The sequence below is a fragment of the Macaca mulatta genome, chromosome 10 (genome assembly GCF_049350105.2).
Source record: "Macaca mulatta isolate MMU2019108-1 chromosome 10, T2T-MMU8v2.0, whole genome shotgun sequence".
Lineage (NCBI taxonomy): Eukaryota > Metazoa > Chordata > Mammalia > Primates > Cercopithecidae > Macaca > Macaca mulatta.
The window spans coordinates 100,047,495-100,074,625 of NC_133415.1; the positions used below are offsets into that span (position 1 = coordinate 100,047,495).

The 27,131-nt window shown below is 46.0% G+C and overlaps 1 protein-coding gene across 50 annotated transcripts in view; it reads right to left on the reverse strand.

The window, feature by feature from the left end:
- The window catches only part of ZMYND8 (zinc finger MYND-type containing 8), a 148,179-nt gene that overhangs the window by 32,985 nt on the left and 88,063 nt on the right, over positions 1–27,131 (reverse strand). For 37 of the 50 annotated variants that reach the window (XM_077951925.1, XM_015148888.3, XM_015148884.3 and 34 more), the window contains 3 exons: positions 19,133–19,273; positions 6,682–6,834; positions 3,425–3,934 (listed from right to left, as the gene is read on the reverse strand). In XM_077951925.1, the coding sequence (XP_077808051.1) occupies positions 3,425–3,934; positions 6,682–6,834; positions 19,133–19,273 (804 nt within the window). The remainder of the gene's footprint in view (positions 1–3,424; positions 3,935–6,681; positions 6,835–19,132; positions 19,274–27,131) is intronic. The other 13 variants (XM_077951946.1, XM_077951943.1, XM_077951939.1 and 10 more) reach the window with 1 other exon arrangement.

Consider the following 27,131-nt stretch of genomic DNA (forward strand, 5'->3'; position numbering starts at 1 on the left):
AACCTCAAAATGGTCGTTTTTCTCTCTCCTGATTTGTTCTCCTGAAACAGCCAGCAGGGCAGAGGGCTTACTGCTCTGCAGTGATCACAGCTGGCTCTCTGCCAAATAAAGAACTGGAGTATACAATCTGATAAGATTCCAGGCTCAAAATTGTATGGAGTTATTTAGATACCAAAATATCTAAATTTCTAGGAATCCTGATGGTTTATGGAGACAAAATGAGGCTATAGGAAATTTCATTTGTCCCAGAAATTTGGAGTACATAATCAATCACCTGTAGCAAAAAAAAAGGGCAAATTTTTTTAAAGGGTCAGCACCTGAGAAGCTGCCCTATCAAATTAACCTACTTATTCCTGAATCTGTCACTGGTCACTGTTTTTCATTTATAAAGCAACGACTTTTTAAGAGAAAAATTAGCATCCCCTTTGTAGAAGGATGGAAATTACTAATGTGCCAGTGAAAGCACAGCAGAGTCTTTCAGTGTACTCTCTTTGCTTCTGTTCTGAGGTTACTAGCTATAAAAGCTATTTTGCCATCTGAAGATTCATATTCTACCCATAAGCTGCATCCCTAGTGGAAGGTGAGCTGGAGGTCACAACAGCGCAATCCAAAATGCCCTTCACTTACTAAACTCTTAAGTGAAAACACATCATTGAAAAGATGCTCTCTAGCAGAGCCCGACATGAAAATTTTTCAAGACCCAAACCACCATCAGCTCTGAATTTAAGATCAATTGGTTTTGCCCCAAGCCTTAGGAAGCTGCTCTAACTGAACTGTGTTTTAGAATCATCTTCAGCTTAATTGTCCACTGTCCACTAAAGCTTCCTGGAGAAATTCCCTTCAGACATCAGTGTGAGGAAGAGCTCTACTTCTTTTAATCAACTAGAATGGTTTTTTATTTTTCGGAAAGTATGAGATCTTCTAAGGTACTCTGTTTCCCATTCTGCTTTCAGAGCCAACTTCCCTAACTCTGAAGGTTGAAATAGTACAGATTTCTGTATAAAACCTTTCCCCAGACCACTTGCTATTCTACTTTCACTTTCCTTTTACATGGATGTCTTTATTTTCATCTTGTTTCACATGGTTATGTATCCTTGTCAATCTGTTGCAAATTCTTTCTGGAAGAGGTAGGACGCATAAAACCAATCAATCAAAAGATCAGTTCCAAAAAGAAAGATCAGTATAAATATGTCATTTGTAGGAGCACTGCCATCTGCACCCAAATATTCCTACAATCCTCATGAAATAAATACTACTCCTACTCCTATTGTTCTCTGCAACAACAGAGACAGTCTCTCAAACCCCAATCCACGACATACTCATATTTTTCAGAGGCCATCTATAAATCTAACAGATGGGTCAGGATGGTTTGATGGCCTATCCTCCCTCCCTTATGTAACTGCATCTCTCTCTTCCTCCACTGCATCTCTCACGGACATTCTCTTTAGCTGAAATGCAGGAATCCTCTCTCACTCTGACAGTTGAGGTTCCAGAATTGACCATGGATGGTCAATTCCAGGTTGACCATAACCACAGCAGAAAGATTCTCAAGGCCCATCCCTGACTTGCTTTAAGCCACCAGACTACGGAAATCCCAAAGGACATGGAGTTACATCTTATTCAAGGGTTTGACTGACAGGTTAGCTCCTGATAGAAGTTAGGCACAGTCAAGATTTAAACCTGGCTATCCCTTAAGTCACTCGCCACGTACATAAGGTTTTATGGCTACAACCTGTCATCTGTCCTTGGGCAATGTTTCTTCTAGGCCCTCAGTTAATTCTTCAGTGTCTTTACTGAGCATGTTGAATCCTCTAACCTACCTGCCAAGCCAACCGAAAAATGTGCTGAATACTTTGTCAGTGGGAAGGACATCCTTCCAATCATTCACACACCCCTTTTGAGGGCTTGTTAACATGCCCAGGCTGCACTACGCTGTGGGGTAGTCACTGCTGGTTCAGAATATAACAGCAGCCTCTGAGACTCAGGGAATATTTGACAATAATTGATTGCCACATTTGTGACTGCCACAACTGGGCAGGTAAGGCTGCCATCTGGCTGGTAGAGGCCAGGGATACAGGAAAATATCCTCCAATACACAGGACTAAGAATTATCCAGGGCAAACTGTCAGAGTGCAAGGTTGTGAAACTCTGGACTCAGTTAAGGTAGATGCAGTAAGATTAAAAGATTAACAGCCAATATGGCCAGACGCAGTAGCTCATGCCTGTAATCCCAGCACTTTGGGAGGCCGAGCTGGGTGGCTCACCTGAGGTCAGGAGTTCGAGAACAGCCTGGCCAACATGGTGAAACCCTGTTTCTACTAAAAATACAAAAATTAGCCAGGCGTGGTGGTGGGAGGCTACTCCCAGCTACTTGGGAGGCTGAGGCAGGAGAATCACTTGAACCCGGGAGACAGAGGTTGCAGTGAGCTGAGATTGGGCCATTGCACTCCAGCCTAGGTAACAAGAGCCAAACTCTGTCTGTCTCCCCAAAAAAGCCAATACACATATCTACCATACTTCATTTTCTAGTGCCCTAAGAAGCACTCAGTATTCTGGCACCCCACCCAAATAGTGTCCTACTATTGTAAGAAAATATACTTGGAGATGCCTAGGTGGCATGAGGGGAGGAAAGATATACTGCAATCGTCAAAACCTTTGAAATGAACACTTCTTTTTTTTTTGGAGAGGAGTCTTGCTCTGTCACCCAGACTGGAGTGCAGTGGCGCAATCTCGGCTCACTGCAACCTCCGCCTCCTGGGTTCAAGTGATTCTCCTGCCTCAGCCTCATTAGTAGCTGGGATTACAGGCACCTGCCACCACGCCCGGCTAATTTTTATATTTTAGTAGAGACAGGGTTTCACTATGTAGGTCAAGCTGGTTTTGAACTCCTGACCTCAAATGATCCACCCACCTTGGCCTCCCAAAGTACTGGGATTACGGGCGTGAGCCACCATGCCCAGTTTGAAATGAACACTTCTAACCATTTAAGACTTGTCAAAAGAGAACGAGATGTCTGTGGAATGGAGCAATGAAGGACCATTTGACAAGATCCAAATGTTACCAAACACTTTGAGGAAATAAATGAGCATATTGGAGAAGAAGCTGCTCAGACTAAAAATGACTTGGTCACTAAAAGTAACCACCATTTTCTAAGAGACTTCTCTTTCTGTACTCAAAGTCAATCATATTGGATACCGAGCAGCTTAAAGGTAGGTAGGCCCGTGTTTGAGTCCAGGTCCTGTTCTGTGACTAGCTAGGTAACCTTAAACCAAACACAGCTTCACTGTGCCTCTCTCTCAGTGTGTTAGCGGGTCACATAACTTTTGGTTTGTTTGTTTAAGGGTCATATAAGTTTTGATAGTAAGTGTACGAGGTAGGATTCTAAACCAAATTAAGAAAACTGGAAATGGATACAATCACTTACCATCCTGTTTGGGAGACGGTTCTTTGGGTTCCTTCTTATTTTTTCGACCCTCCCGCCCAGAATGGTCTTCTCCTAAATCTATGACAAGTTCACTCTCTGAATCGGAGTCCAGGCCCAAATGGACTGTTGGGGAATCCGTCTCATCTTTTCCCTTCAGTTTATCCTTTGTGGGGTGAGGTGAAGGTTTTGCCTTTTCAGAAAAGTCCTTCTCAGGCTCAGGGCTGGCCTTGTCCTTGACTGCTCCAGGGTCTGTCTTCTCGCTGGCTGGTGATGTGCTTTTCAGCTCCTCTTTAATCTCCACTGGGTTTGTAGGCTTGGGCTTTTTTTTAACAGCAGATGGCTCTTTGTCCATCCGACAACCCTCTTTGTCCTCTGTGTCTTCTGGCTCGTTCTTGGACTTCTGCTCATCATCACTGATATACTCACTATCGCTACTATCTGACTTCTCAGAATCCTCCGAATCGCTGTGCTCTACGGCCGTATAAACATCTTCCGAGATTTCATTTATGCCTAAATTCAAAAAGAAAACCCAGCATGTGGCGTAGTCACAAAATAAAGAGCAGGACGAAAAATGCAAACACTTTCCACAGCAAATGCTGGAATAAGAAAAGCACATTTCAAATCATATCACATTGGCCTGAATGGGGCCAGTAATAAACCCAAGTGGCAACTGGCTATGGCTGCACTTGCCTTTGGAGAGGGTTTTGGGTGTTAACATTCAAAGGAGACACAGGACCTACCAACAGAAATTTTAAATTTATATGGCGCTAAATATGTGGTGCCAAATTTTCGCAACGTTGATAACTAATTGGGATTACTGAGAATGAGAGGGCTGGAAGGGAACAGCAGGGATAAGCTGTTCAAACTGATCCAGTTTACAGATTAGAAAACAGAGGCCCAGGGATATCACCTGCCCTAGGACACAAGACAGAGGCCAGGCCAGTACCCTGCGTTCGTGGCTCCCCACCAACACTCTTCCCTTGGGTTTCCAAAGCGTTAAAGTTCTTGATCCTTTGTGTCTAGGCCAAAGAAAATAAGCCAAAGCCTTAAAGCAGAGGTTGCAAACAGCCCACAAGCCACATCTAGCTTGCAGACATGTTTCATGGGAGAGGCACTGGTTTGCTCCACAGGGTATCTTGTCTGCTTTTAATTTATAAATGTGTTGTCCAATTCACAAATGAGGAAATTTCACATAGAAATCAAAGCAGGGGCTTCTGATGAAAGAGCAGAAAATCTAGCTGCTCTGGGTCACCGGCCTGCCAGGCATTGGCTGGGACAGGAAAGCCAATCGCTCCACTAGGCAGGGGACACACTTGTCTCCAGGTGACCCGGGTGCCCGGCCCTCTCTCTTGTTCCCTGCACTCATGTGGAAAGTCAACTGCCACTCGGTGTGCACTGCTCTTCCACTGGTAAATGAGTCAGGAGAAAAGTCACATACTTCTGTTTCTTTCAAAAGGGAGAAGCACAAACTAGCAGGTATTTCACAAACAAAATGGGCAAAAGCACATTTCTAACAATAGTTCCATTTAACCCATTTATGGCTCCTGCTCCCAACCATATGTTATGCCATCATACTGTAGGAGATAATACTATATCCTAAACTTTTGGAAAGAGGAAAGAAAACCCAATCAAGTCTGTGCAATCTCTTCATTCCAGAGCAATGGCCACTGTGAATGGTGCCACTGTCCGACCCAGACACACCAAAAAGAAACCTGCAAAAGTATCAGAGCCATGAACAGCCCAGGGCACGGGGGATCACCAGGATCACTGGGGAATATATCTGCCTCCACCAGGGTTCAATCAAAAACACAAGTCCAGCCAGGCACAATGGTGTGCACCTGTGGTCCCAGATATTCAGGAGGCTGAAGCAGAAGAACTGCTTGAACCCAAGAGTTCAAGGCTAGCCAGGGCAACACGGGAAGAACACAAGCCAAAATACAAACACCCAGATCTGGTATAAGTCTGGGATCCTAGGCTTGCGCTACTGGTAGCTAATGATTGGAAACAAGAACGAAAAGTGTAACCACATATGTGATAGGAAAAGCTTGGGTACTGGAGTCCAAAGGACATGAATTCAAATCCTGCTCTTCTGTTTTTATTATTGGTTGACCCTGAACAAGTTATTTATCTCTCTGAGCCTCAGTTTCTGTATCTGCAAAATGGGACTGATAAAGTATCAACCTCCCAAGACGATCTATATGCAGTGCTTAGCATAGTGTCAAAGGAAACACTCAGTAAATAGAAATAATACAATTCTTATTAGCAATAAAAATAAATCAAGAGCTGGACCAGCTGCATGGAAGGACCCAAGAGGATAATTTAAATGGCATGCCAAATTTCACCCATGCCACCCAATGTCCTCACCAAACAGGCAACCCAATGGGAAGTGGTGTCCTCTGGACAGCCCCAGATGGTCCCTAACTCTAGCTGCTTTCTCACCTGAAGATGCTCAGAGAAACTTGCTCTCTAGGGGCCCAGCCATCCCTAACTTCTTTACAAATGCCCTCCTAGCTTTACTTACTTATTCAACAAACATTCCAGAGCATCTACCATGTGCACAGACCAAGTACCATAGAGAAGGCAAATCCTCATAAAACAGCCTCCCTGCCCTCAAGGAGCTTCCAGTCTAGATTGGGAGGGACACCTCCACACAAAGGGAACGTTGCTACTTCTGAGCAATAAAGTACCAAAGGAGGAGGGCAGATGGGGAGGGCAGTCAGGGAAGACTTCCTGGAGGAGGTGAGATCTGAGCTCAGCCTCACAGAAGGCAGGATTCAGGTAGGCAGTATGAAGGCAGGCAGCACAGGGAAGAGGAAGGAAGGCAACAGCTACAGAAGCAGGGTTTACCAGGTAGGGAGGAGACCAGTCTGGAGGGAAAGGGTTTCGTGTCAGACACCTGCAGAACACACTGACTACTCGTGTGGAGACACTGATGTGTACTGAGAAGGAGAGCAGAGGCAAACTCAGAAGATCCTCATTCTGCTCGTAAACCTTGATGCTTCAAACCTGTATCTTGAGTTTCCAGGCTGCTTTCACCAAAGAATAAACTGATGAGTTCAAAGAGCCCCGAATTAACTATCAAGTCTGAAGTCTTTTGCCATGAGTGGAAATATATTTTAGCTGAGCAAATCGTTCAAAGTTAAAGCAGCTGCTAAAAGCAGCCAGGATTCAACCTTGATTTCATCAGGGTAGTATCCCTACCAGTAATGATAACAATGATACTGCTGGGAAAAAAAAAAAAAAAACCAAAGATATACCTAATTGTGCTTTGCAACTCTCTATGGTCTTGTCAAGATTCAGCTGGAACCTGCTACGAATCTGGCGCTTGGGAGAGATGAGAGGAACAGGGGTGGACTGTTGCTGGACCGACTCGCTCAGCTCCTTCAAATCCATTTCGGCTTTGCTTCGATCTGAAAGAGACCATCACACCCTCGTAAGACCAGGCACACACCATGCTCATCACGGAGCTTTGTCCTTGCAAAGTCAGAGCAAAACACACATTTTAGAACATGGGGAGGGGGGATACTTTTTTTGTCATTCGTCCCAACAATATCATCTGCTCAACCACATGGGGTGACATGAAGATAATGGCCCGCGTGAACATGTTTGGCAGGTTTAAACAGTCCACTGAACAATCGTCTGGGTGACTTTCAATATTTAAAATGGACAATCCCAGCCAGATGGCTCAGTGTGTGGAAGTCAACACCAGTAGGGACCCTCCAAAGACAAAGGTTACGGGCAGATATTCAATCTCAATTTCAGTGAACAAAGCAACACCGAGCCTGGTCAGGGTGCACTTATAACTTCAGGTCCAGATTGAAGAGGACTTGTATCCCAAGAAAGATGGCGACCCCCTCGAAAACACCCTGACAATTGGGGGCCCTAGATGCCTATTTGCCACGGAGGCTTCAGTTTTCATTCTCAGTGGACCTAGTCTGGGGTGGAAACTAGAAAGAGTGGGGAATACAAGATAGGCAGACCTTCCAGCCAGTGTTCTGTGGCTCACAGCATCTACGTGAGGCAAGGGGAACAGATTAGCCCTGGATACTCAACCTTTCTCTAACAGGTCTCGCTCTAAGGTCCTCAGCCTAGTCACAGGCAGAGGTCTCTGGGGGGTGACTCAGGCCGGAGGTCCTGTCCCCTCACTTCTGTGAGGGCTCTTTGTAGGACCAGCAGGACAGATTCCAAAGAGTCAGAGAGCTTACATTTCTTGGATTCCTTTCCCACCTACTCCAGCGCCCCCTATTAAGAGTTTTAGTGGCTGCAAAGGTCCCAAAAACACAAGCGACTCTGCAGGTGGGGCCTACTGTCCTCCACTGTGCCTGCAACCCTCTGGCATCCCCTCCAACCCAACCAAAGCAAAGTGTGGGGCATCTGTCCTACCCCAGCCGATCCCAGAAAATAAGTCAGAAAGCAAGTGGCATCCAATCAACCCGCAAAGAGGAGAAGCCACCTCTGAGCCTGTTCCCAACAGCCATCAGCTTGCTCCCCGGACTTCGCGCTTCATCTCCCTGCTCCCGCCACACCTCAGGCCACCTCCGGTCACTAGGCTATGAAAGAGGCCCCGGAATCTAGTGTGAGAGCTGGGCTGGAAGTGCTGTTTAAAGCCATCACTCTCTCCTACCTTTTTCCTTTGGCCTGACCCAACTACTTTCCTGTTCACGCAGTAAGGGGAGTTCTCAAACACTGCATACCCAGAAATTAGCTCCTTCAAAGTGACCAGAAGCAGCCTCCCAAAAGCCCCACCCAATCCACTCACAGGTGACCAGAAGCAATAAATTGCTCCAACTTAATTTTATCAGCCCCCAGGATAAGATTAGAAAGGGGTCTTTTTTCAGCCAGTTGTGGTGGAATGCACCTGTAGTCCCAGCTACTCAGGAGGCTGAGGCGGGAGAATGGCTTGAGTCAGGAGTTAGTGGCTACACTGAGCTATGATCACGCCACTGCACTCTAGACTGGGCGACAAAGCAAGACTTATATTTTTTTTTAAAGGAGGGAAAAGATTGGTCTTTTCCCAAATCACACTTACAGACTGCCCCTCCCAGACCCAGGGAGATTCCAGAAGGTGAGTGCTCAAAGCAAGCAGAGACACTCTCCCTGTAATTCAAGAAAAATACCAAAAATAGTATCTGTGTGTGCATGCATGTGTGTATGCACGCGTGTGCATATGTATGTACATGTGCACTGATCATGGCTATAAAGAGAGGCTACTAGAGACAGGACTGCAGACATTCACACAGCCACCTCTGAGAGGGAGAAGAACGTGCAACTTTACTGCAGTGGGGCCGGGCACAGTGATTCACACCTCTCCCAGCACTTTGGGAGGCAGAGGCAGGAGGACTGCTTGAGGCCAGGAGTTCGAGACCAGGCTGGGCAACATAGCAAGACCCCATGTCTACAAAAAGTACAAAAAGTAGCTGGGCTTGGTGGTGCATGCCTGTAATCCTAGCTACTTGGGAGGCCAAGGTAGGAGGATTGCTTGAGCCCAGGAGTTTGAGGCTGCAGTGAGCCATGACTGCATCACTGCACTCCAGACTGGGTAACAGCAAGATCCTGTCTCCAAAAAAAAAAATTTACTGGAGAAAGAACTAGAAAACTCTTTATACCTGTCTCTGTCTGGCAAGAGATCTGAAGTAGTTTAACAAAGAGAAATTATGGAGTAAAATAATTTTAAAAAAGAACAAGGAATGAGGAACATTAAAAGAAAAAGGAGGAGCACCTCTGCCCAGTCGCCCCACCATCTAGGAAGCGAGGAGCGTGTCTCTGCCCAGCCGCTGCACCATCTGGGAAGTGAGGAGCACCTCTGCCCGGCCCCCGCAACGTCTGGGAAGTGAGGAGTGCCTCTGTCTGGCCGCTGTGCAACCCTCCAGGTGTGAAGTGGCAGCCTTGTGTGTGCCCTCCCCAAGTCTGCATTTTCGACATTAAAGTTTACTTTTAAATTAAAAGTTTATTAAAAAAAAAAAAAAAGAAAAGAAAAGAAAAATGCCAGGTATGAGGGCTTGCACCTGTAATCCAGCACTGTGGGAGGCCACGGTGGGAGGATCACTTGAGGTCAGGAGTTCAAGACTAGCCTGGCTAACATGATGAAATCCCGTCTCTACTAAAAATTTAAAAATTAGTCAGGCATGGTGGTGGGTGCCTGTAATCCCAGGTACTCAGGAGGCTGAGGCAGGAGAACACTTGAACCCAAGGAGGCGAAGGTTGCAGTGAGCCGAGACCGCACCACTGCACTCCAGCCTAGGCGACAGAGCAAGACTCTGTCTCAAAAAAAAAAAAAAAAAAAAAAAAAAAAAGAGAAAGCCCAGATTAAAGAGTTCCAGTAGGCAGGAATCAAGGACTTAACAGCTGACTTGCATGCAAATGTGACAGCAAAGCGGGAGGGATTTGAGGCCTCCCTCAGAATTTCCACTTTCAGAAATGAAGAAGCGTGCTAGATTCCAAAGGGAAAAGCCAGCCTTTTCAAGAATAAAGATGGAAATGTATCTCACAAAAATACTTTCCATGGCTACCCAAGTGACACGTTCATCAGTGTCCTCAATATTCCTATATACTACTAGATTACACAGTTACTGAAAAAATTTACAAAAGAGAACAAACTTTCTCTGTAAAAGCCTGGAGACGGCCGGGAACAGTGGCTCACACTTGTAATCCCTGCAATTGAGAGGCTGAGGTGGGCAGTTCCCTTGAGCTCACATTTGAGACCAGCCTGAGCAACATGGTGAAACCCTGTCTCTACTAAAAATATGAAAATTAGCCAGGCATGGTGGCACATGCTTGTAATTCCAGCTACTCAGGACGCTAAGGTGGGAGGATCGCTTGAGCCCAAGAGGCAGAGGTTGCAGTGAGCCGAGATCACGCCACCGCACTCCAGACTGGGCAAAAGAGCCAGACCTTATCTCAAAAAAATAAAATAAAAGCCCAGAGAGTAAATATTTCAGGCTTTGCAGGCCATACAGGCTCTGTTGCAAAAGCAGCCATGAACACTACATAAACAGATGGGTGTGGATGTGTTCCAGTAAAACTTTATTTGCAAACACAGGTGGGGGCCAGATTTGGCCTGAAAGCCGTAAAATCTGCCATCTTCTATACTAGTCAAGTGACTGCCAACCCTGGCTGCACACCAAAATTGCCTGTGAAGTTTTAGAAATTCCTGAGGCCTGAGCCCCATCCTCAGAGACTCTGACTCAACAGGCTGGGGGGAAGGCCTGGGCATCATGATGCCTTTGACAACCTTGCCAGGAGGTCAGGCGCAGTGGCTCATGCCTGTAACCCCAGCACTTTAGGAGGCCAAAGAGGGTGGATCACCTGAGGTCAGGAGTTCAAGACCAACCTGGCCAACATGGTGAAATTCCGTCTCTACTAAATATACAAAAATTAGCCAGGCGTGATGGCACATGCCTGTAATCCCAGCTACTTGGGAGGCTGAGGCAGGAGAATCACTTGAACCCAGGAGAAGGAGGCTGCAGTGAGCCGAGATCATACCATGACACTCCAGCCTGGGCAATAGAGTGAGACTCCATCTCAAAAAAAACAAAACAAAACAACAAAAAAAAAAACAACAATAAACTTGCCAGGTGATCCTAATTGGCAGCTAAGGCTGAGAACCCCTGTATCAGACCAATCTTCTATGTGAGTACAGAAAACTCACCATTTGCCTTAACTCCTGTGTGTCTGTGTTAACAGGACCACCTTTCTAAACCTTAGGGTCCATAAAGAGACCTAAGACTTCACCTGAATAACTGAGCTCTGTGTGTGTGTGCACCTGCACGTCTACACATATGCCTACAGTAAATGCGACCCATTAACTTTAGCCTAAAAAGATTGAGCACTGGAATGTTCATAATCAAGAAAAATGCAAAAAAGGTAAATTACCTCATTTTACAAACTAAGGTTTCTCTGGTCAATAAGCTGCTGTTATGTTTATTCTTGTTAGAATAAACCACCAAATGGCTGGGCGGCCCAGGCCCTGGAAGCTGACCTTCAGGAGTTTAACCAAATGTAATAATCTTTCTCCAAACCTGCAGCTGCATTTGACGCTCCTCTCCTCCGCGGAGAGAAAAGAAGAGCTTCACTTTCTCATTTAGCTCATGTAGCTTATCGGGACTTCTTCCACCCCTGCCCTTCTATATCGGGAATATCTTCAGAATCCACCCTTGCTGCCAACATTTTGAACTTTTCAGCTGATATGAAGACAGCTTAGGCTATAAATGGAAACCAGGGATGAAAAATACTCACGCTAGAGAAAAAGGCACGATCTTATATTTCTGGAGGGAACATAAATCAGAACCACCTCTTTAGAGGGCAGTTGGGCGATACCTCTCAAAATGTCGCCGCATGTGGCCTCTGATGCTCAATTCCACTTCTAGGAATTTATCCTATGGATTACCCTCCCACGTGGGCAAAAGGGTTCTTCATTGCAGTTGTCTTCAATAGCAAAAATGGAAAGAAGTGTAGCGTCAGTAAGTAAGGCGCCTGAATAAATGTTACAGTTTACCTTTAAATGGAATTAAATACAGCTGCTAAAATGAAACGAAGGCTGATTTCTGTGTGTTGATATGAAAAGCCAACCTGTTTCATGAAAAAGCAACAACTGGTGGAGCACCTTAGCACTGCTGTAGGGGAGCCAAGAAGGAAATGGAACATAGCTGGGAATACTATACATTCTCAGGGTTTCTCAACAGTGGCACTATTGATATTTGGGTCCTGGATAAGTCTTTGTGGTGGGGGTGGGGTGGGGTTGAAAGGCTGTCCCGTGTGTTGTAGGATGTTTAGCAGCATCCTGGCCTCTACCCCCGATGCTACTAGCACCTATGTACCAGTTGTGACAATAAAAATATCTGCAGGCCGAGTACAGTGGCTCACGCCTGTAATCCCAGCATCTTGGGAGGCCAAGGTGGGCAGATCACTTGAGGTCAAGAGCTTGAGACAAGCCTGGCCAACATTGTGAAACCCCATCTCTACTAAAAATACAAACATTAGCTGGGCGTAGTGGCATGCGCCTGTAATCCCAGCTACTCAGGAGGCAGAATCAGGCAAAGGTTGCGGGGAGCCGAGATCGTGCCACTGCACAGCAGCTTGGGCAAACAGACCAATGGTCCATCTCAAAAAAATAAATAAAAGAAAAATAAAAATATCTCCAGACACTGCCAAATGTCACCTGGGAGATAAAAATCACTCAGAACTCATGCTGTATTATCTAGAAGGGCTCTAGAAACTAAAAACTTGCAACAGTGGTGACATGTGGGAAGAGGGGTATAGAGACAGGTGGTCAGAGGTTATAGACACACTGGCCTTTCATGAAATGTCCTTCTATGCTTTGAAATTTTTGTTACCATATGTACTCATAACTTATAAAAACAAACTCTATAAAAGAAAAATTTAAGCACTTCTTTTTCCATTTAAAAAAAAAAAAAGAGACAGGGCCGGGCGTGGTAGCTCACACCCCAGAAGCCGAGGCGGGGGTGTGTGTGTGTGTGTGTGTGTGTGTGTGTATATATATATACACACACACACACACACCATATACTCAGTATATATATACCATATACATCTACTCAGCATATATATACCATATACTGAGGTCAGGAGTTCAAGACCATCCTGGCCCACATGGTGTACTAAATACAAAAAATTAGCTGGGCCTGCTGGCGCATGCCTGTAATCTCAGCTGCTTGGGAGGCTGAGGCAGGAGAATCACCTGAACCCAGGAGGTGGAGGTTGCAGTGAGCTGAGATTGTACCACTGCACTCTAGCCTGGGCAACAAGAGCAAAGCTCTGTCTCAAAAAAAAAAAAAAAAAAAAAAGACAGATCTTTGTTCTAAAGCTGAACACAAACTACAATGGATGGACTTCCAGGAACTACAAAATGGCAGCTCCTTCAAGGGAGCAATATCATTTAGACAAGAGACCCTAGCTGGCCATGTGTGGTGGTTCACGCCTGTAATCCCAGCACTTTGGGAGGCTGAGGCAGGAGGATTGCTTGAGGCCAGGAATTTGAGACCAGCCTGGGAAACAGAGCGAGACCCTGTCTCTATATTATTTAAGAGAGAGAGAGACCCTGGCAGACACTATCTTTCAGGCAAAGCCAAACAGAGATCTTCCCCACTTCATTCACTCTAAAGAAAATCAAGACAACATCTGAAAAATCTGGGCCCAGGCACACCATGTATGCTCTCAAAGAAGGCCCGACTTCCAAGATGCCGCTTTGTGCACAAAAAGAAAGGAGGCCTCCTGTCAGTAACAGTGGAGAAATAAACAGAAAGGCTTGGGGTGTGACGATGTTCCCTGGCCCTGCCTGCATCTTCAACAGAGCATCAAGGTGCATTTCTCTCACTAACAGAACTACTGACTGCTGAGTTTGTTCAGTTCAAAGTAAACACCCTCTGTGAATTAAGAGGAGATGGGATCAGCAGAGAAAGCAAACAGGAGTCTGGAAGAAGAAAAGGACCGGGCCCACCTCTTCTCTTCTAGTCTCAGAAACTCATTTCTATTTATGGCTTATTTATAATCACTGCTGAGTCATACAGGGTGCTCGTAATAATACACTGGGCTCAGCTCCTTGTTTTTTAGTGAGGAGAGGAGAGGCCCCAGAGAGCAAATGAGGGGAAACAGTGAATTAGCAACCAGGGCAAGCACCAGGTCTCTGTACAAACCTTTCCATCCTGTACCATATAGTCATATACCATACACACACACAAATACCATATACTATATACCACACATATATATACTCATATGCCATATACACAAATACATACATATGCTCACCATATACACACACACATACAAATACCATATATTCACATACCATATACACACCATATACTCATATGCCATATACACATACATATACCCATATACCATATGCTCACCATATACACACATGCAAATACAATACACACATACATATATATTCATATACCATACACACATACGTATAATACATATACCCAGTATATACACACACCCATATACCATATACTCATTATATACCATACACATACATACATATACTCAAATATACCCAATATACCCATATACCATATACTCTCATACCATATACACACATACATATGCTCATACCATATAGCCAATATACATACATATACCATATACACACATACATATACTAAAATACCATATACCTATATACTGTATATTCTTAATTACAGTATAACAGCATAATATAATTATAGTATAGTATAAATAAAAAACTAACAACCTATGGATTGTTTTTGTATTGTTGGTTGTATGTGTTTGTCTGGCCCAGATAGAGTTTTGGGGTTTTGTTTTTGTTTTTGTACCACAGGGTCTCACTCTGTCACCCAGGCTGGAATGCAGTGATGCAGTCATAGCTCACTGCAACCCTGAACTCCTGGGCTCAAGCAATCCTCCTGCCTCAGCCTCCCAACGTGCAGGAATTACAGACATGAGCCACCAAGCCTAGCCAGTTTTTGTTTCTAATGAAATTGACTGCCAGCTTTTAAAAACTAGGAGAGTTCCTGTAATAATCTAGAGTCCTGTTTTTCTTGACAATTCAGTCTGGCAATGCGGGTTAAGCTGGCAAAAGCCATATCCTTTACAAATTCCAAAACTTCACCCTATTCCCTGGCCCCAAAAAAAGCTGACGTATCCAATAGGCACAGGAGACATTTAGGTATCTCAGCTAAGAGCTCAAGCTTTGCAGCAGACAGGCCTGGGCCCAAAGGCCGAACTCTACCACAAACCATGGTTGATCCTTGGGTAGGTAACTTGCTTCTCTGTGCCCCAGTTTACACTTCTGTGAAGCAGAGATATCACCTACTTTAAAAGGTTGTTGTAATTTTTTTTTTAAATAGTTTTAATTTACAGAGAGTAAAATTCACTTTTGGGGGAATAAAGTTCTATGAGTCATAACACCTGCATAGATTCCTGTAACCACCACCACACCAAAACACAGAGCAAGTCCATCTCCCAAAGAATCCCCTCCCAATGTGTAGGCAAACCCTCCTCCACCCCAACCCCCGGCTATCACTGATCTGTTCCCTATCTCTGTAATTCTGCCTTTTCTGATATATATATTTTTTAAATCCTGTTTTGTTAGCTACAATAATTTCATCATTATCCAGGGTGCTCCCTTTCATTCTCCCTGTCTGTGGAAAGTATTTCCATGGCTGACAGACAGAATCAAGCCCCATAAAGCATTTGCTCAGTCATTTGCCCATAGCATTTTCCCATAAAGCTGGGCAGTCACTGAGAATTCCTTAACATTGCCCTCTTGGTTCTGATCTCCTCCCCACCCACAGCACTTCCATCAGTCCCTGGCTGATCCTCTTCCCGTTAGGTCATTGCAATCGCAGCCCACAAAGCGCCCACATTCCCAATGCTCTTGTTCTTGCTGACGAAGATAAGAAGTGTGTCCTGGGACCGGAAGAGCTTCCAGGGGAGACACAAGAGGGCCTCGGTTCCCCTGGTGCCCACACACCACCATGCCTGCCCACCAAGACACATGACAGGAAGAAAACTTTCACTCTCACAACAGATCAAGCCAAACTGAAAGACCCACAGTGTCACGAGGAAGCCCAATGACCACCCGGTTTCAGGAAAGAGCTATTCTTGACAAGCATGACTGGCAGAGAGGAAATGTCACTGTGAGAACGCCTCCAAACAGCATTTCTTTTCGGGGTGTGGAGGTGGAAGGAGGGTATAAGAAAGCAAACCACATACTTGGGAACAATGAATGTTCCCAAGGAAGCACATGGGTCCCTTTTCACTCAAGTGAGGAACCAACCGGTTGATCTGAATTGGAGCCCTGAAAGCAACTGCCCTGACTATTCTATTACACCTGGGCTGTACTCACAGATGAGCCAGGATTGGAGCCAGGCTGTGTTCCGGCCCTGCTGCCTCTGGGATCCTGGGCACCCCATGCCTCCTCTCCAGACCTCCCTCAGTTTCTCCATCTGAAAATGGCACTGTAGGACAAGATGGACCTGGAAGGCACCAACCACCAAAGGCGTGGAATTCACACGAGCGTTACTGGGCACAGGTGGCCGCCCTTTCTTTCTGAAACCCCCATACTGGAGCTTCAGGGCAACACACTCCCCTGGTGTGGCTCCTCCACCCCTTGCTTTGCTTCTCCTCCTCGACCAGAATTCAGGGCCTCACTGCTGCTCATTGCTCTACTCCTGACTCGCAACCTCAGTAAGCCAATGGGGCTGGAGTCTTTGCTGAGTGAAGCCGTCCTATGCACTGGGGGATAATTAGCAGAAACTCTGGCCACCAATCATTAGATGCCAGCAGCGTCCCCATCACCCCCTCAAAGTCATGAGAACTACCACTCTAACCCAATCCCAGGTACACATCGAGATTCCCAGAATTATACCTCCTGCCTGAACCCGGCCACAGGGCACCCTAATTCCTGCCTCCAGCTACCCTACTGACCTCTCCACCTAGGGGTGTAACAGCAACTCAAATTTACAGAATCTAAACTGGATCCTTGACTTATCCTGCCATACCCAGATCTGTCAGCACAATTACTGACACAATCTAGAAATTCTCTGTTGTGGGGCCTGTTCTACATGTTGTAGGATGTTTGGTGGTATCCCTGGCCTCTCTCCATTAGGTGCCAGGAGCACCCCAACCCCAGATGTGACAACCAAAAATGTCTCCAAACATTGCCAGGGGGTGGGGAAGTATTACAGAATTATCCCCAGATGAGAATGGCTGACTGATGTGGACTATTTGAAACACAGCTCCGACGGCTTCCTCTGAGATGTGAAGTCCATTCACATCCCTCCTGCGCTGAACCCTCCACGCCAGGGTCTGTAAGGTCTGTACTGTCTCTGACTCCATGGACTGGCCTCACCCTCACTCACTGGGATGCAGCCACCCTGGCCTCCTTGCTAATCCTACAACGCACCCAGTTACTCCTATAAGCACACCAACTTAATCCTTACCCTAGAGTCTTTAAAATCTCTTACGCCTTCTACAATCTTTTTCCTACTGATACTGGCATGGCTGATTTTTCTTGTCATGTAAACTTCAGCTCAAATATCACCTCTCAAAGAGGCCCTGTTTAACCCCTCCACCTAAGGAACTGTGACATCTGCCTCGCAACTTGCCCATCTCTCACCTCACCACATTACCTTCCAGACATCCATCGTGGTGTGAACTGTCTGTCTTGGTGTGAACTGTCTCTCATACTGTGAACTGCCTTGTTATTTGTCTTTATTATTTTCTCTATCTTTCTAAAAACCCAACCTCTACAAGAGCAGGTCCTTAGCTGACTTGCTTTCCACTCTATCTCCATGCCTAGAATAGTGCACAGCACATAATAGATGTTCAAGAAAAATCAGCACTGAGGATGCAATGAATCAATCAATAACAAATCAATAGCAGCTGGGTACAGTGGCTCATGCCTCTAATCCCAGCACTTTGGGAGGCTGAGGCATGTGGATCACCTGAGGTCAGGAGTTCGAGGCCAGCCTGACCAACATGGAGAAACCCCGTCTCTACTAAAAATACAAAATTAGCCTGGCGTGGTGGCGCATGCCTGTAATCCCAGCTACTCGGAAGGCTCAGGCAGGAGAATCGCTTAAACCTGGGAGGTGGAAGCTGTGGTGAGCTGAGATCACACCATTGCACTCCAGCCTGGGCAACAAGAGCGAAACTCCATCTCCAAAAAAATAAGAAGAAGAAGGAGGAATCAATAATGGGCCAGGTGCCGTGACTCATGCCTGTCATCTCAGCACTTTGGGAGGCTAAGGTGGGAGGGCTGCTTGAGGCCAAGAGTTCAAGACCAGCCTAGGCAACACAGCAAGACCCAACCACTACAAACCATTAGCTGAGTATGTAGCTAAAAACTAGCTAGGCCTGTAGTCCTAGCTACTCAGGGAGGGTGAGGCAGGAAATAGCTTGAGCCCAGGAGTTCAAGGTTGCACTGAACTATGATTACACCACTGCACTCCAGCCTGGGTGACACAGTGAGATTCCATCTCTAAAAAAAGAGTTATTATTATTATCACCATCATCATCATCATCATCCAGGGAATAAAGACCAGAGTGTAAGAATTAGAAGAAGAGAATTAAGGAATATCAGAGTATGCTGCACGTAGGAAAGGTAAGTACTGATTCCTCCTACTTGCTTCTGTGCCATGGGTATAATTTACAAATAGAACAGGGTTAATGTGGTCAAGGGCAAATGAGGTGGAAACACTGGCCTGGATAAAAGCACTTTGGGCCGGGCATGGTGGTTTATGCCCGTCATCCCATTACTTTTGGAGGCAGAGGTGGGTGGATCACCTGAGGTCAGGGGTTTGAGACCAGCCTGGCCAACATGGTGAAACTCTGTCTCCGCTAAAAATACAAAACTTAGCCAGGTGGGGTGGCACATTCCTGTAATCTTAGCTACTCAGGAGGCTGAGGCAGGAGAATTGCTTCAACCCAGGAGGCATACACTGCAGGGAGCAGAGATCGCACGCACCATTGCACTCTAGCCTGGGCAACAAGAGCGAAACTCCTTCTCAAAAAACAAAAGTAATTTGTATGTCAATAAGCCCCAGGAAAGTCCGTCCTTGTTCTTTTCACAGATCTTTTATCACCTTCATCCACTGAAACTTTTGCATTTTTTGCATACAGAAAAGAGTTGAAGGTTCAAGAACCACATACAAAAGAGGATACGTCATTTGCAAAAATATCCACAGAAAGATGCTGGCAAAAATTCCAACTGACCCAGGTTCAGATTCAGGATGCTGCCAGTGGTGGAGGTTTTGTCCGTTTTCGTCGTGATAGGAGTTGACAGTTGAGGAGAGAAGGGCTTTGGGCTGCCGGATAAACTCCCTGCTTGTCCCGTCTTGGTGGAGGCTGGTGAAGCTGAAAAAGTATGGCAGTGTTAAAAGACAGGTTTACAAATAAGTAAAATGCGTAGGTGTGGCGTAGGGAGAGAATGGAGAGATTATGAAATTGTGTTTGATTTCAACAAGGCCGCTACAGCATCACGGATGGGGTGGAGTGGGGCGTGGCAGGTTGGCCATTCATTTTCAGCAAAGGGCTTTAACCCGACATGAAACCGTTAAAGCCACAAATGAAGACGGTCTCCCCAGTTACTCTATTAAGCACAAAGCTCTAAGACAAATCGGCTAAGCTGCCACTGAAATTGGTTTGGCCCATTCACGGGTATAAATCTCAACATAAATAGCGATTAAACCAACCCCCACATGGTCCAGATGCAGAAAACGGGAGCCAGACTTACAAATGCTTGTCATTCGTTTGTGGAAAGACACCATGGCCAGCTCGCATGCAGCCGCTGCACCTGCCAGGGACCAACTTGGTCCCTTGGGAAATCTCCAGCTCCCATTTCAAAAGTTCTTGAGGCTGTGTAAAGCCAAACCCAGTACCAGATGCAGTGAGGGAGACGTTGGTAAATTATGTCCTTCTTTACCGTATTTCAAACTTTTACGGGAGGAGAGAGAACTGTACCTATGCCTAAGGCTTTTAAAAATACCTTAAAATGACCTACAACCTGCTTCTCCTCTGCCTTATGTCACAGGGCTAGGACAAGAAACCACTTACGTTTAAAAAAGCAAGCATTCATAGGGGCCAACGAGCGTCCCAAAGATCCTTCAAATCCTGCCCCTTTGCCCTTGCCCCTCCATGGTAGTGGGACTGTCCTGTTAATGCCTCTTAGGTCCATTTAAAAACAGCTGGGACTAAAGGCATCGCTGACAACAATGACAGCCAACTCTTCCAAGAAGAGCAAGAAACATTCTGAGGTGATCTGGTGCTTGAAAGAAATTTCTGGATGGCAAATTGGAGCTAGGAACTGAGACTTCCCAGGGTCTTCGAAAATGCTGGGACACTTGTGTGGGCACTTGCCTCAGTTTCCTCACCTGACAAATTAGAAAACTCAGAACAAGGCTTCAGTGTGTTAAAACTCACACATCACTCGGCTGGTGAATCCAAGTGAGCTAGGCAGCTCTGATGCCAGGACCTGCCTGCATTACTGTTAATGTAATATAGTGGGAAAGACTCCAGACGTAAAGAGGCCTGGATTCAAGCACGGATCAGAAGCCAGACACCGTGGATTCAAGCTCTGGCTCAGCTGCTGCCCTGCTGTGTAACCCTGGGCCAGTTACTGGCACCTCTGCCTCTCTCTTCCTGGCAACAGCAAAGAGAGACACTAATAATATGATACAAAGGGACAATAACAGTAGCTACATCTCATCAGGCTGCTGTGAGGATTAAATCAATCATCTGAACAGTGCCTGGCATCCAGTAAGTACTCTGTTACTTGCTATTAAAGTGGTTTTATTTTCTATTTTCCCATTAACCTCCAGGGCTTTGGGGTTATCCTCTGAACCACTGATTCTCAGCTATGAGCAGTTCTTCTCTCCAGGGCACACTGGGCATTGCATCCAGACGTTTTAAGAGAGTGGGGGGTTGCTACTGGCATCTAGGAGCTAGAGACTAAAAAGGTGCTAAATCTTCTACAATGCACACAGCGGCCCCCAACAAGAAAGAGTTATCTGGCCCCGAACATCAACAGTGCTGAAACTGACACACCACATAGGGATGAAGTAGGCATGCAGCTGGGAATCCTCTTCCTCATCCGGAAATGAGAAGGGAGTGAGGATCAATGTCTTTGATCTATGTCAATTGGTGCCCAGCAAGTGCTCAATAAATATGAGAAATTGTTTTAAGAAATAAGTTTTCTTTGTTTTTGTTTTTTTTGAGATGGAGTCTCACTCTGTCACCCAGACTGGAGTGCAGTTGTGCCATCTCGGCTCACTGAAACCTCTGCCTCCTGGATTCAAGTGATTCTTCTGCCTCAGCCTCCTGAATAGCTAGAATTTCAGGCTCCTGCTACCACACCCAGCTATTTTTTGTATTTTTAGTAGTGACAGGGTTTCACCATGTTGGCCAGGCTGGTCTGGAATTCCTGGCCTCAAACCATGCGCCCACCTCAGCCTCCCAAAGTGCAGGGATTACAGGCATGAGCCACTGTGCCCAGCCTAGAATTAAGTTTTTAAAACAATAAATCTGTTTTACTGCAAGAATTAATAGAATTGGCCTAGCACACGGCATGCCACATTCCTTCACTGGGGGGTTGCTATTATTACTAGTCCTATCACTGGTACTGTAAGAAGTAGAACTGAAGTGTTTGTTACACAAAGAAACAAGAAAAGGCCAGCTGTGGTGGTTCACCCCTGTAATCCCAGCACCTTGGGAGGCTGAGGTGGGAGGATCACTTGAGTCGGAAGTTCGAAACCAGCCTGGGAAACATGGCGAAACCTCGTCTCAACTAAAAATACAAAAAATTTAGCCGGGCATGGTGGCACATGCCTGTAGTCCCAGCTACTTGGGAGACCCAGCTACTTGGGAGACTGAGATGGGAGGATCCATTGAGCCTGGGAGGTCAAGACCGCAGTGAGCCGTGATCATGCCACTGCACTCCAGCCTGGGACAGAGAGGGAGATCCTGTCTCAAAAAAAAAAGAGAATATATGAAAATAAAGGCATTTTAAGAGAAGTATTACCAATAAAATCTTTAGCATTCGAATTTTTAACATTATCAATTCATTTATGTTCTACCTCATTCCAAAAGCAATTTGCAGCTGCTCAAATATCTGTGTAATACATTTCCCTTGAGGATTCAAGATCGTGGCTTCTCTAATTGTATTCCTAATTGTATTCCCGTAAGCAAGCTAGCAAGGTCTAACAGGAAGGGCCTTCCTATACTATCGAGTACCCTGCTTGGGACTGCAGAGAACTTTGACAAGGACGCCAAACCCTAAAGGGTAGCAGGAACAAATAAACAAACAAAAGCAAGCAAAGATGCCGTTGGGCATAGAACACAGCCAAGTGAATCCACATAGAACACAGCCAAGTGAATCCACATTTTCCTGCTCGACAGGTCAAGTTTGATTGTTTGTTTGTTTGTTTGTTTGTTTTGAGACAAGTCTTGCTCTGTTGCCAAGGCTGGAATGCAGTGGGGCGATCTCAGCTCACTGCAACCTCTGCCTGCCAGGTTCAAGCAATTCTCCTGCCTCAGCCTCCCAAGTAGCTGAGGCTACAGGTGTGTGCGCCACCATGCCCAGCTAATCTTTTTGTATTTTTAGTAGAGACGGGGTTTTGCCACGTTGGCCAAGCTGATCTCGAACTCCTGACCTCAGGTGATCCACCTGCCTCGACCTCCCAAAGTGCTAGGATTACAGGTGTGAGCCACCATACCCAGCCTATTTTTATAATTCTGTATATACATTCATGTGTGCTAAAAAAATAGTAACTAGAACAAGCCTTTAGTTTGAGATATATTTCCTTTGTTAATAAACAAGTGTTGAGATTTAAGAGGTATGTTCTAAATATTAAAAAATGGTTTTAAGCATAGCACTTGGATATGGCAAGAACAAGCGTGGCGGGAAAACACTGGCTTCCCATGGAGATGGGTCTGGTTCATGCTCCCTAGCCAGTAAAGGGCAGGGCCCATTCTCCTAAGGCATCTGGGACTGCAAAGCTTCATGGAGTCAGGAAAAGGACATAGATGACAATCACTAGCAACCCACAAGCCTCACACCGCAAAACCCTCCTCTGCATCTCCCTGAGAAACAGGTCTCCTATGTCTACCTCCTAGTGCCACCAATCCTACCTCCCTCATCTGTGAAACACCCTGCACCTTCCTTGTCCTCCCAATATCATGGATGCCATGGCCACCCACCCAGTGACTCAAGGCCAAGCATACCTGGATCATTCTTTTTTTGGGGGACGGGAAGGGTGGCGGGGGGAGAGATGGAGTTTCACTCTTGTTGCCCAAGCTGCAGTGCAATGCTGAGATCTCAGCTCACAGCAACCTCCACCTCCCGGGTTCAAACGATTCTCCTGCCTCAACCTCACAAGTAGCTGGGATTACAGGCGCCCGCCACCATGCCCAGCTAATTTTTGTATTTTTAGTAGAGATGGGGGTTTCACCATGTTGGCCAGGCTGATCTCGAACTGGTAATCTCAGGTGATCTACCCACTTCGGCCTCCCAAAGTGCTTGGGATTACAGGTGTCAGCCACTACATCCAGCCCATTCTTAATTCCTCCTTTGCTCTCATGCCTGAACTACCCAACTCTTCAGCAAGGTCTCTGCACTCCTCTTCCTAAACATATCCTACATCTCTGCGCTCATCTCCACTTCCACTGCTATCACCCTAGTCCATGCAGTCTCAACAGGGACCGTGTGGCCCCCAATGGGGCAAAAATAATTCTTGGGGCGGTGAAAAAATCTTACTATTCCGTTTATGTACAAAGCACGTGTGTGTGTGTGTGTGTGTGTGTGTGTGTGTGTGTGCGCGCATAGACAGTACATAAACAGATCTACAATATTTTCAAATTTCATGAGAGTCCATTCTTAGGTAAGTATCTGCCCAAAATTGAAAATAGGTACCCAAACAAATCCTTGGATACGAATGTGCACAGCAGCACTATTCACAATAGGCAAGAGGCAGAAACAACCGACTGTCCATCAATGGACAAACTGAGGTAGCCACACAATCGAATGTTACTGAGTCACAAAAGGAACGAAGTTCTGATATGTGCTGCAGTATGGCTGACTTAAAAACATGATGCTGAGTCAAGGAAACCAGACACAAAAGGCCCGTGTTCTTTCATTTCACTGAAACAAAATACCCAGAATAGGTAAGTTAATTCAAACAGAACAAAAATTGGTGGTTGTCAGGGGCAGGCTGTGGGGTGAGAGGTAGTGGTGGAATTTTGTGGGGGACGGGGAGTGGCTGTTTAGTGGGTACAGGGTTTTATTTTGGAGTGTCAGAAATGTTTTAGAACTAGATAGAGGTGATGGCTGCACAGCACTGTGAATGCACTAAATGCCACTGATCTGTTTAAAATGGTAAATTTTATGTTATGTGAATTTGACCTCAATTTTTTAAAAGATCTCAAGAGGAGTAATTACGAAGAAAATGTCTAAAATGGTGTGGGGCGGGGGAGGGGGGGCCGGCGCGGCAATTTAAACACTAGGCAACACTGCCCTGCCCATCATTTCCCACAGAGACCCCGTAAGCACTTCCCACAGGTCTCCCCACCACGTGCACGGCACCCTTCACCCAGGGCACTCTCCACACAGCAGCCAGGGCAGAACCCCTGAAATGACGGCATATTGCTCCATCACCTAAAACCATCCAGAGTCACCTCATTCCCCAGAATAAAATGGCCCTGAAAGAGCAGGATCTGCGCTGGCCAGCAGGCGTCCAGGATACCTCTGGATGCTTATCAGGTGCCTAATATATTTATTGAATGAGCAGTGCATAAAATAGTTGAAAAAGGAGGTGTCCATTTCTCTTTTCACTACTATGGTCATGATAAGCAATAAACAATGACGAGGCCGGTCACGGTGAGTCACTACTGGTCCAGCACTTTGGGAGGTGGAGGCAGACGCATCACTTGGGGTCAGGAGTTTGAGACCAGCCTGGCCAACATGGTGAAGCCCCATCTCTATTAAAAATACAAAAACTAGTCGGGCGTGGTGGTGCACAGCTGTAACCCCAGCTGTTCAAGAGGCTGAGACAGGAGAATCGCCTGAACCTGGGATGCGGAGGTGGCAGTGAGCCGAGACTGCACCACTGCACTCCAGCCTGAGTGACAGAGACTCCGTCTCAAAAAAAAAAAACAAACAAACAAAAAAAAAAAAAAACCAGAAACAATGACAACCAGATAAAACCTTTTTCATACAAAAAATATCATATTAAACAAGCTCCCCAATGTTATACATCAACTAAAAACAAAATGCTTGCTAAGAGAGTGATTAACAATCCGAAGAAGAGATATGACAAGGGCTGGTGCAGTGGCTCACACCTGTAATCCCAGCACTTTGGGAGGCCAAGGAGGACAGATCACCTGAGGTCAGGAGTTCGAGACCAGCCTGGCCAACATGGCAAAACCCCATCTCTACTAAATATACAAAAATCAGCCAGGTGTGGTGGCACATGCCTGTAATCCCAGCTACTTGGGTGGCAGAGGCAAGAGACTGCTTAAACCTAGGAGGTGGAGGTTGCAGTGAGCCAAGATCACGCCACTGCACTCCAGCCTGGGCAACAGAGCGAGATTCCATCTCGCGGGGGGGAAAAAAAAACAGGTATGACTAAGCAGATCACAAAAAAATCCAAGTCAATATACATGAGGGTGTGGGTGGTACTGGCATGGAGGTCAGAGATGGTGCTTAGCATCCTAGGTGCACAGAACAGCCTCACAATTGAGAATTACCTGGCCCTAAATGTCGATGGTCCTGAGGTTGAGAAAAACCTGATTCGAATCACTCCAGACATTTCAAAAGCAAAAAGACTTGGAAATGCTTCTTTCAATTAAACTTTGAAACAGATGCCAATCCTTTTATAAAGCCATACATCTTGCCCAAAGGAAGAACTAATTGCCTTTGAAGTCACAAATAATTTAACCAGATTTCATACTTTGATGTACAATTCACAAGTGTGGGCTAAAACACATCATTTATTATCTACATTTATAAAATCCTAGCCTGCGTGAAGGGCTTTTCTGACTACAGTAGGAAACATGAGCCTTGAAATTAAATTAGGAAAAAAATGTCCATTCCCTCCCATGCACCCCAGCACTCTGGGCAGGGTGGAGAGGTGGAGTGAATGATTCATGCTAAACGTCCCCCACTTATAAAACCTCAGAAACAACCTGTACGTTCAAAGTGCCGCACCTTGCGCAACTCCTATGGTGCCATGCACAGATGAGCAGAGCATGGCCAGATGGTCTAGGATGGGTCAGGAGGTGTTGGTAAAAATGCTGTTTTGAAGGGTTATTCACTAACACAGAAACATATTCAGAATACAAGGATATGGACCAGACATGGTGCCTCATGCCTATTATCCCAACATTTTGGGAGGCTGAGGCAGGCACATCATTTAAGCCCAGGAGTTTTGAGACTAGCCTGGGTAACACAGCAAGACATCATCTCTACAGGGGAAAAAAAATTTTTTTTCCCCTTTCCCCTGCCCTGAAAAAGCAGGATCTGCGCTGGCCAGATTTTTAAATAAATGGGCACCACCACGCCCGACTAATTTTTGTACTTTTTTTTTTTTTTTTTTTTTGAGACGGAGTCTTGCTCTGTCACCCAGGCTGGAGTGCAGTGGCCGGATCTCAGCTCACTGCAAGCTCCGCCTCCCGGGTTTACGCCATTCTCCTGCCTCAGCCTCCCGAGTAGCTGGGACTACAGGCGCCCGCCACCGCGTCCGGCTAGTTTTTGTATTTTTTTTTAGTAGAGACGGGGTTTCACCGTGTTAGCCAGGATGGTCTCGATCTCCTGACCTCGTGATCCGCCCGCCTCGGCCTCCCAAAGTGCTGGGATTACAGGCTTGAGCCACCGCGCCCGGCCTAATTTTTGTACTTTTAATAGAGATGGGGTTTCACCATGTTGGCCAGGCTGGTCTCAAACTCCTGACCCCAAGTGATGCGTCTGCCTCCGCCTCCCAAAATGCTGGACCAGTAGTGACTCACCGCGACCAGCCTCGTCATTGTTTATTGCTTATCATAACCATAGTAGTGAGAAGAGAAATGGAGACCTCAAGGTGTGGTGGTACACACTTGTACTCCTAGCTACGCAGGAGGCTGAGGCAGCAGGAACTGCTTGAACCCAAGAGTTGAAGGCTACAGTGAGCCATGATCACACAACTGAACTCCAGCCTGAGTGAGACTGTGATCCTGTCTCTTAAAA